General features: G+C 30.4%; 1 protein-coding gene across 1 annotated transcript; it reads left to right on the forward strand.

Moving 5' to 3' along the window:
- Positions 1-2,326: 2,326 nt before the first annotated feature.
- On the forward strand, positions 2,327-10,990 carry LOC121227581 (prolyl 4-hydroxylase 1). Its single transcript, XM_041110556.1, has 6 exons — positions 2,327-2,405; positions 9,072-9,142; positions 9,221-9,272; positions 9,769-9,855; positions 10,052-10,144; positions 10,742-10,990. The coding sequence occupies exons 1-6, from the start codon at positions 2,364-2,366 to the stop codon at positions 10,847-10,849; spliced, it is 453 nt and encodes a 150-aa protein (XP_040966490.1). The 5' UTR covers positions 2,327-2,363; the 3' UTR covers positions 10,850-10,990.
- The last annotated feature ends 1,001 nt before the right edge of the window (positions 10,991-11,991 follow it).

The raw sequence follows: 11,991 nt of genomic DNA on the forward strand, positions 1-11,991 counted from the left end.
TTTTAAAATTCTCCTCTCTTCTTTTATAGGTAATTATCACTTTCCTACTACAAAACTGCATACAAGGCAAAGTGACGGTAATCTCAGGTTGCCAATAGGTTGGTACGGTTCTTACTTCACCTATGTTGTTCTAATTTTTCTTTTTCTTTAACTGTCAGTCTTTGATACTCATGTGATATGAGTATTGACCATCAAAGATCTTCCAAATATATGAAAAGTTCAGAAAAATCTGCCTATACTAGTGTTGAATACATACTCATATTTGGCATGCACCCGAGTCTAAGTAACAGAGGTTCTTACCTTACTATTCCGAATCTTTATCTTCCTTGAAGAATCTATATCTGACACTCGTTTTCAGCACATCCAGACATGGATACAAAAGTATGATCCTCCAAATATATAGAAATTTTTTTGATCATATCCATACTAAACACATACCAGGCACTCACATTTGAGGTCTAGTAACATCTATTCTTCATTGTTCTCAAACAATAAAGTAATGAATGTTTTTCAGCATAATTGACTTGGTTGAAGAATCTTTTAAGTTCAGCCATATTTTAAAATTCAGGTTTATCATGGCTTGATCAAGAACAGAAATTTGCTCTTGATATGTATGTTACATTAGCTCCGTATATTCAGTCGGTCATATTTCTATTAATAATGCTTTAAGATATTCTTAATTTTTAAAACCTTGACAGCCAAGTCGATTAGAATATTTACATTTTCATATTTTGTTTTTACAGTTTTTTTTTTTTTTTTTTATGTCGTACAACTCTAATATAACTCTAATATATCTAGTAGAAAATAATTGAGTCAAGATTTAGCTTTAGAAGCTCAAGTTGAGCATTGACTCAAAAAAATTTGAGGCCTTCTAAGCTTGACTTGAGCTGGATAGAGTTTTATTTTTAAAACTCAAATTCTGTTCAAAATAAAGATCATCTACTTGAGCTCGCTCATTTAATTCTACTTTGTAGGATTATTTTTTATATGTCTTTTATGTTGTGTAAAATAAAAATTGATCTGGAATGATTCTCTTACACTTTTTTTTAAATGGAAAAGAAAAATTTATTAAATTTTTATTTTTATTTTTGATGTAGGTTCAAACCTGAAATAATAGCTGGTCTCTGAATTATAGTACTTCATAATTTCCTTAGCAAACGAGTATGTATTTTAATGTTATTCTGTTATGTATCTTATCTTATCTATTGTCTTTTTTTTTTCTTAAGTTTTGTATTCAATATTTTTGTCCAACATATGACAACGAAATATTACTTTCGAGGATCTTTAGATACATTGAAAACCTTTAAAAAGTTTGATCATATCATGTCAGACGTATAGTTGGTGATAATGAGCAAATGAAACTGACTTTTTTTATTCTCATCCGATCCAACTTGCTTTCATGCCAAGTCCAATTGTAATTAATATTTGAACTCCCAAACTTTTAATTAAACAATATAAAATATTAAAAGTTGAGTAAAAGAGAAGCATTATTCAAAGAAACAAATCACAAGCGACCTTAACCAACTTGAAAATTTAATTAAACCTGCCCCCCCCAAACCGATTTTTGAGAAAATGCCCTATAGGATGATTGAGATCCGACCAATAAGTGATTACTTCAACTTACATGAAGACTTTTTAATGTAGACCCAGCTGCCCTACTTGCATGCCTCAAAAATTTTTAATGGTAGTTCATACTAGAGATAGTAAAAGAAAATAGCTAAAAGTTGTAATTGATAAGTTTTTTTGTCTCAACACTACAATATAGAATTTTGGCTTCATCCTGATGATCTCTGCAGGAATGCGACTACCTTAAAGCCATTGCCCTCCCTCGCTTCAAGTTTCTACTGTGGTGGATGCAAAAACTGGATGGTACATTCTTCTTTCCTTTCCTTGATTTGTGGCCTCATATAACTGAACTGGATTTGACTTCGAAAATGGGTGGGTCCATTATAGTATGTTTATTTTTTTCCCAAGTTTCTTAGCATTTAGAGTGCCATTCCTTGTACATATGTCCAAATATGTGTTGGACATGAATACTTAAAGTAAAATAAAGAATCAGATCTAAATGTGAATTTAAGTATGTATCGTTTGTGTAAAGTATCCCATTTTTGAAGTTCACTTGGAAATTCATGATGGGAGATCTTCTCTTACATTGAAATTGAGAAATCTTGATTGAGAGCATACCAACCAAGTAATAATTGATCTTACATGATAATGATACTTAAAATATACATAACATGAAATGAACACATGAATTGTGGTTCTATTCTTACCTTGATAACTTTTTTTCAATGTAAGAATACCTTACTTAATAAATAGCCTTGTTTCTCAGGAATTAAGAGTAAGTCAGGACAAGCTCTGGTATGTTCTTGAGGCCAAATGAAAGAAAGTATCCAATGATACAGGTTAGATTTCTAGTTACTTTTCTCCAATATAAATTTGCATTCTCGATGTTTTCGACTTTACTTGGATTTGGAGATGATCATTGGATATGAGTGAAAAATTGAGGGAAGAGAAGTTTTTTTATTTATTCTACAGCAGTATATTACATCATAATATTTTTAAGAAGATATTATACACAAAAAAGACAGAAACTAAATCCTAAATTTAAGGATTTGTCTCCTAAATAAATGGATCCTAATATCAAGGGGTATCAATTACCCAAGGTAAAAAATTACTAAAGATTCTCTAATTCTACACTCCCCCTCAAGTTGGGCATAGATATCTATTATGCCCAACTTGTTAATTAAGTACTCGAAAAATGACTTGACAATCTTTGGGTAAGGATATCTGCAACTGTATGAAGTGGGATAAAAGGTAAGCAAATCATCCGGCTTAAATCTCTCTTGATGAGGTGTCAGTCAATCTCAACATGCTTTGTTCTGTCATGTTGAACTGGATTATGAGCCATACTAATTGCAGCCTTGTTATCACAATAGAGCTTTATAGCATGGTTGTAGATTTCTTCAATTCTTCCAATATCTTCTTTAGCACATTATTTCATAAATCCCATGAGCCATAGATCGATATTATGCTTCAACATTGCTACAAGCTATGGCACTTTGATTTTTGCTTCTCCAAGTCACTAAATTTCCCCAAACAAATGTACAGTAGCCTGTGGTGGATCTTCTATATGAATCGAACTTGCTCAATCTATGTCTATGTAAACTTTGATACCTCGCTGCTCATTTTCCCCAAAAATGACTCTTCTCCTGGAGAACCTTTTAGATATCTCAATATAAGGTAGACTGCCTCAAGGTGTTCTTCATGTGGTGAGTGCATGAATTAACTCACCACATCGAGTAGTTTCCCTTCTTTGTTTCCAAACTTTAGATTAACATCAATTGGTGTCACTGTTGGCTTGCATTGACTTATTCTAGTTCTTTTAAGTAAGTCATCCACATATTTTTTTCCTATGAAACCACCAAACCTCTTTTTGAATGAGCTATATTCATGCCCAAAATTACCACTAGCTTCCTAAGTCCTTGATCTCAAATCCAGAGGCCAATTTTTGCTTCAATAGCTTCAATTTTGCTTCATCATCTCCTATGAGGATGATATCAACAACTCATACAATAAGAATAGCAATCTTCCCCTCATTTGAGTGTTTTACAAACATAGTATGATTAGCTTGCCCTTGGGAATAATGAACATGATAAATCTCTCGAACCAAGTTGTAGGTGATTGTTTTAAACCATACAAGGACTTCCTTAATTTGCACATCTTTGCTTCAAATTCTTTTCAAATCCAGGCGGTGAATCCATAGAAACTTCCTCATTTAGATCCCTATTGAGGAACACATTTTCCTGATCTAGCTACTGAAGAGGCGAATCAAGATTCACTGCAATTGAAAGAACTCTGACAGTATTCAACTTGGCTACTGGTGCAAAGATCTCTTGTTAGTCAATCCCATAGTTTGTGTGAAAGCTTTAGTAACCAACCTCAAATTGTATCTTTCAATCAACCTATCTGTTTTGAACTTGATTGTGAAAACCCATTTGCATTCAACCGTCTTCTTTCCCTTTGGTAACTCTACAATTTGCTGCATGTTATTCTTTATAAGAGCTTTCACCTCCTTGTAGATAGGCTCTCTCCAATATGGAACCTTTAGGGCATCTTGTATATTCTTAGGAATCTTCACAATAGCTAGTTGTGAGGTAAAAGAGAAAAAAGCAAGTGACAAATTTTTGTAAGAAACAAAATTGGACAAAGTGTATTTAACACAGCTCCTCACTCTTTTCCTTTTGGCAATCGGGAGATTAGGATTAGATACAAGATTAGACTTAGTAATATTTGACTTAGTAACTAGGGGGTCATTATAAGAAGGGATAATGTCACATTTGGTACCTGCACTTTCATAAAATGTCCAATATAGTATCTGTACTTTCAAAATGTCCAATGTGGTACTTGAACTATCAATGTGTGTTTTATTATGTTGGTGTTATTGTGTTAGTGAATTGCTAAACCAGTCAATGAAAATTTGATGCGTAAATTTTTTGTTCTCAAATCATCAAGTCCAAATGAATAATATAATGTTATGTGAAAGCTAAATAAAACAATAAATTAAATTTAAAAACAAATAACTAAGCATATAGTTAACAAAAAAGAAAATACTAAATTTACATGAAAGTACATGTACTTCCATGGTTAATAAAAAATATAATTTCAAATGGAAAACTCTTTGGAGAAGATGACTATTAATTTACTTAAATGGAGAAGATGATGTTTTTGCTTATGTAAATTTAGCATTCATTTCTTTTTTATTTACCATATGTTTAGTTATTTGTTTTTAATTTAAATTTTTATTTAGTTTTTCATATAATGTTATATTATCCATATGAACTTGATATTTGGAAAAAAAATTTGTATCAAATTTTCATTGGTTGATTTAGCAATTCACTGACGGTGTTAACATTATGTACCATAATAAAACACATATTGATAGTTCTGGTACCACATTGGACATTTTATGAAAGTACATGTATCATTATAGAACACATTGATAGTTCAGATGCTACATAGGACATTTTCAAAGTACAGGTACCGTGTTGAACATTTTATGAAAGTACAAGTATATCAAATGTGACATTATCCCTTATAAGAATTCCCTAACATCATGAACAATCTGGGATGTAGATTCTTGGTAGTGTTGAGTAAGGTCCATCTCATTTCCTTGACTCTAATTCCTCCTTGAATAAACAAGCAATGCCTTGGTGTTTGTTTGAACATTGTTCTCATCTCTAGTAAAGTTATGAGATGGTTCTACAAGGTCTTTATCTAAGCTATCGTGTGATTCAATACTTATTTGAATCTTTGGCTCAAAAAGCTTTTCAAGAGAGTTAGAAGCTTTTCAAAGAAGGTAATATATATTGAAACAAGTATTCTTTTTGTTTGTCGATCATAGCACTTGTATCTTTTTGTGTTAATGCATATCCTACAAAAACACGTTTTCAAGCCTTAGGATTTAACTTCCCACAGTTTCTACCATGAATATGAACAAACTACATCCAAATACCTTCAAAGGTAAATCACTTGTTATCCTAAACATAGGGTGTGATAGGCTTGAGCCCGAAAGTTTAACCATGTCGATTTGAACACATAACGATCCAAGTTTGAGAAAACTTGAGCTTGATAAAGCTCAATCTTGAGAAAGTCTGAGTCGGGAAGGATCCAAGTTCGAGACTAATTTATCCCAAGCTCAAGATAAATTCAATTCGAAGCTTGAAAAGGCTTGAATTTATAGCTCAACATCTGAAATAGGCATTAATAATTAATATAATTATATTATATATTACTCTAAATAAAAATAACATATAAATAAATGTTAATTATTTATTTATGAAGATGTATTCATAAATATTACATATATTAAAATTTTATTAATAGCAAAAGTAATTAATAATAAATTTTTATGTTAAATTATAAAGTGGAATAAATTTTTAAATGTTAATTGAATATAACATGTTTTTAATTCAATAATTATATATGTATAATATATATATAAAACTAATAATTATTCTATTCTATAAAATTTAAATTTAAATTTAATGATAATATAAAATATATAATGATATAATATATTAATTTAATAATATAATAATTGGTGTTATAATTATAAAAAATAATTAAATATGGTTTGTTATGAAATATTAATAACATCAGTAATAAAAAATATTTTGAAATTCATATACATATCCTATAATCATAAATGTGACATATAATAACTTTAATTATTTATATAAAATATTTCTACTAAATATATATAAAATATTTTTATAAGATAAATTTGGATTGTGTTATCATCATAAAAGTAAAATGAATTATTATATTCAAAATTAAAATATTTATAATTTGAATATTTGAAATTATTTGAATTGTCAGAATCTGTTGGGCCCGATCTGAATCCAAAATAATCTAAGCCTGAAAATACAGGCACGTAAGTGCACAATCGGATAAACCAAAGCAAATATACTAAGTGCATAATTGGTCAAACCGAAGTATAAACCCGTACAGTTAATAGGATAACCAATTTCCAATATCATCACATAATTCAATTCACATTCCATCATTCTCAATTCATCATCAATTTACCATTTCAATACAACATATAACATGCTTTAACTTAATTTCATACCAGGTACCACATATCAATTAAATCATGTTATTTTCTATTTCATTTAATTTAGTCTTCTTTCTTGATATTACATATTAATCACCACAATTTAACTCATACAAGTATTATATGCTTATCTCATTACTAAATCATGCAGTTTAACATGAATATGTAGTAATTAGATTGTGGCATACCCAACATCAGTCTTTATAGTATAACCTGTTATGATAGATGTTTGACTGTGTCAAAATATACAACTCATGATGTTGGGACAATGATGATCTCAAGCCTGAGGATCATATATATAGTTATCCCTTTGAGTAATATTGTGACTATTACATAATAATCCAATAAACATACTCGTAGCGGGTCAATTCAATATGTTGTTCTCTAACATATACTCATATATTGATTTTGACATCCTTATGTCAATAACAACACTTTGTCATCAATCATCTACACATCAGTTTCAATGCATTATTGTTGTTCAAACTCACAATGATACTTAACTAAAGACTTTTTAAGAATAATCATATTATTCTTAGGACTTTATTACAATTCAGTTTATTTATATATACAGAAAAAGAAACTGAAATAATAATGACAATGGCTTATATTAATAAATAAGGTAAAATAAGTATGTAATTACAATAATATCATTATTGGTCTTTGTGCATACTGCCACATTTTCGGCTAAATTACTTAATCGGATTCCAATTCATTTATATACTAACTTCATAAATATCCCTATTTAATATTTACAGACTCGATTTATGAAAACAAGGTCTCGAAACAACAATATCCGACAACACTGAATTTCGGGTCATTACAATTTTTTACAATGGTCACGCTATAGTTTATTTTCCTATCATTGTCAAAGTCATTTCTTATTGTAGCTAGTGTAGAATTTTCAATGACAAGTTTGTGATCAAGGTCAAGTTTTAACTTGACTTTTCTCCTAGATTCATCTCTTCTAATTTCAGAAAGGCTTCTCTAATAGAAGGTAATGGTTTTTTTCCCAAGGATTCTAACTCTCACTTCATTATAATCTTGATTTAACCTATCTAAGAAAAGATAGACTCTATCACTTTTTTTCTTTTTTTCATGAATCTTATACCATCTAAAGAACTATCTCATTCATTATTATAACAGCGATCTAATTCTTGCCATAGTGACACCATTTCATTCTAATATTTTGTAACTTCTCTATCTCCTTGTCTAGTCCTCCATAGCTTGGTTTTTGTTCAAATATTTTAGAAAAAATTTCAAAGTTTAAATAGGTTTCTCTCATACCCTCCTAAACATCTTTGCAATAGGAAGACAAAGATAAGGTTCACCTATTGAAGGTTCCATGGAGTTAATTAGCCGAGCAAAGATCATAGAATTCTTGGACCACCATCCACCTATCCGTTTGTCATCTTCTTCTGGTTTCTTCTTATGCCCTGTCGGATATTCAAGCTTCCCCTCCCATCAATGGCCAACTTCACGGATTGTTCCATTCCAGGTAGTTTTTTTTTTTTTTTTAATTCAGCTTATGAAGGGTCAGCTGCAATGAATGATGAGATGGATCTCCCTCAAGCTCATGGTTCTCTCTTTTGTTGATGCTGGTCTACTACTTTTAGAAATGACTGTTTCAGCTATAGACAATGGGAAATTTTGTTCTAGCTCTGATGCCATAAAGAGTTGAGTGAACGAGACAATTTTTTATTCATTCTATAGCAGTATATTACATCAAAATATTTATGGGAAATTATTATACACAAAAAGGAACAGAAACTAAATCTTAAGAGGTTTGTCTCCTAAATTAAATGGATCTTAATATCAAGGGATATCAATTACCTAAGGTTAAAGATTACAAAAGATATCTTCTAATCTCTAAAATGAGTATGCATTCGACATGGGTATCCTCAGCTTTTATATATTTTCTCATGTGTAAGGAAGATTGCACTCTCATACCCATTTCCAAACATGTTAGACTTGAGTACTTCAAGAAAAATAAAAAAAAAGTAAAAGAGTAGTGTAGTAGAAGGTATTTATTAGTAGCTAAGGGGTAAAGCGTACAAGCATTGGTCCAAATTGGCATATAAATGATGATACCAAATTTATATTGTCAATGTTAATTGGATTTGGATGTGTTGGATACCCATATGCATTCGACATTCGACATGGGTCTATGTGTCAGATTCTCAATAGCTATTATCTAAATGTGTTGGACATGGTTGTCAGATGCAGTTCTTCTCTCCAATATAAATTCTTATCCTTATGTTTTAGATTTTGGATGCATTCTATGGTACTTGGACTTGGATGACAGTCACATATTCGTATGTATAGTTTCAATATGCATGATAGGTTTCCATTTCTAACATTTCAAGCTGTTGTTTACATCTATCCTCTCCAATTGCTTAATAAATTGTGTAATCAAGTGTTCTCCTAACTTTTTGTTTCTTTTAATCTCAAGGCAATTGAAAAGCGGATTTCAGTGTTTTCTCAAATACCAGCTGAACATGGGGAGCAAATCCAAGTTTTAAGGTTTGGTTAATGACATATTATTTGTGTAAAATATTTCTGAAAAAGCATGAAAACAGAATAACATCTAATGCATCACAGGTATGAAAAGGATCAGTTTTACAAGCCCCACCATGATTACTTTTCTGATCCTGTAAGTGATATGTTTTTCTCAAAATTGACTTGGTTAGGGGTATAAACTAGACATTTGTGCTCATAAGTTACTTGGGTTCAGCTTGAGAAGTTCAGTCATTGTGGCGTTGAGTTTGAGTATCCTAATGTTTAACTTGAGCAGCTTGTGAGTCTAATTGGGCTTTTGTATTTTTAATTCGTATTAAAAAGTACTCAACTTCAAGCACAAATAATCAAGCTTGGAGTCAAGTATGAGAATTTAGCTCATTTTTTATTAGTTAAATGAGTTTAATCAAAGCTTAATTGAGCAAACCTCAGGCGATATTTATATCAATTTGAGTTCAAGTCCAACTTCAAGCCTTGAAATTTAAGTTGAACTTGAATCCAAATTTCTTATAGCTTTGAGCTAACTTGGCTTGATTACATCAAACGTAGTCTATCTATTGGTCGGAATTAGATTTATATCTGTTCTCGTGATATGGTGGAATCTTGATCCATTTCCTTTGCCACTAATGCAGTTTAACATTAAGCGCAGTCAACGAATAGCAACTATGCTTATGTATCTTAGTGATGATGTTGAAGGAGGAGAAACATATTTCCCTAGGGTAATTCCTTCTTTCATTAAAAAAAAGATACAATGAATTGATGTGTACCTTTCTAAGGTTTTTCATGTATCCATATCCTATATTCATATTTTAGACATGAGCATTGAACACGAATACTGTTCCAAAAAATAAAGAATCTGAGCAACATAGGGTGCTTTACCTTGCATTATTTTTTAAGTGTGTTATGTAATCTCAGGCTGGTACAGGCGATTGTAGCTGTGGTGGGAAGGTTGTTAAAGGGATGTCAATAAAACCGATCAAAGGAGATGCCGTACTTTTCTGGAGCATGGTTTGTTTCGTTCTTCTCAATGTATTTAAAATATTGGATTGAAAGTCAAAACCATCAGATTTTCAGATTCTGGTTGGACTGGATAATTCAACCATCAATGGAGAAAAAAAAATAGAAATTAAAAATATTTAGGAAAATAGACTAAAATATTTAGGAAAATAGACTAATAGTTATTTACATTACGCCTCATGAGGTTTCATGTTTCAGTTTAGCTACTTGTTATGTGGTTTCTGTGCTGAATATATCGAGGGTTATACATCATGTAATCAGACTAGAATATGGAAAATACCTTTGCTACTTTTAGTTTTCGTATAAAAAAGTTCGAAACATAGCCCTTGTGAGATTAGACTGGAAATCAAGATAAACAATATTTTTGGTTCCGGTAAATGTTTCTGGACATTAGGGAAGTGTATTGTTCTTGTTGGAATTTGCCGTATCGAGATGTTGCATTAAACACATGGTCTGTATTTGATTGCATTGTCCAATATCTCATACTAGAAACGGTACCTAGTAGGATACCTTAAGTTTGAAGTGATTTAGTAAGATTTCTCTGATTTGGTTATCTTTGTTGTTGTTTGCATTGCTTACTTCCGTTAGGGACTCGACGGGCAGTCCGATCCAAATAGCTTGCATGGAGGATGCGCGGTTTTGTCAGGTGAGAAATGGTCAGCAACAAAATGGATGAGGAAAAAACCTATTTCTTAATTTTAAATTCTTAACCATCTTTCTCCACCTATGTATAGAAATTTATCTTGGATTCAGATTAGATATCGGATACGGGTATAACTTGCACGAATAATTTTTTTAAAAAAGATTTTCATAATATTATTTTTGAGAATTGTATCCCATGCCAGTACCCGTAAGTCAGATATGAAAAAGCCATTGGAACAACATACCTAGTAATTTATATAATGTTTTTTTTCAAATCCGTCTCGCAATTCATTTTTATTGTTTAAAGATGGTATAATAATTTTTTTTGACCCTCCAATTTTATAAAAAAGTTATTTTAGCCATGTATTTAACTTTTTGTCTCTTTTAATCCTTAAACTTACATTTTTTATCAAATCACTTTAAAATAAATGTAAATGTTAACATTTTTTTTAACTTTGTTGAGGTGATATACATGTGAATTGTCACGTAGATGACATTAGCATTTAATTTTAGAAAAAGCTTAAAATAATATGAAATAAAAAAATACATTAATATGCTTATAAAAGTAATTGAACCTCCGACTTGATGATGTAATTGTAGCTATCTAACCATCTAAAGAACTAATATGTTAAAAAAAGTTAATTAAAACTTTAAAAAGTTTGAAGCAACATATAATAAAAATATAAATCTGAATAGGAAAAAAATTGAACACGAGAATCAATGATTTATTTGTAACTATCTAACCATCTAAAGAAGTACTATGTTAAAAAATTAATTAAAAATTTAAAAGGTTTAAAACAACATGAAATAAAAAAAATAAAAATATGAGTAGGAGAAAAATGAAACCCTGAATGATAATAACAATAACATTTAACAATTTGCCCAAATTTAAAAACGCGTCTAGTTGAAAGTGTTTCCCTGTTATATTCATTGAAAACTTGCTTAGTTGAACAAGTTTTCCCTTTTTTTGTCCAAAATCGGTCTAATCCAATAAATTTTGCAAAAAATCGGCCTAATCTAATAATTATGGTTAAAAATAAGCATTTTTGGGTAATTCGCCCTAAAAAATTATATGACAATATGATTACTAATAGAATTAACAAGAAAAATAAACATTGTATATACTTTTATTTCATTATTCTAACATTCTATATTTGTTGGGTTATTCTCTCCAACATTAAACATATATTTCTTGG

The sequence above is a fragment of the Gossypium hirsutum genome, unplaced genomic scaffold (assembly GCF_007990345.1).
Source record: "Gossypium hirsutum isolate 1008001.06 unplaced genomic scaffold, Gossypium_hirsutum_v2.1 scaffold_1030, whole genome shotgun sequence".
Taxonomy (NCBI): Eukaryota; Viridiplantae; Streptophyta; class Magnoliopsida; order Malvales; family Malvaceae; genus Gossypium; species Gossypium hirsutum.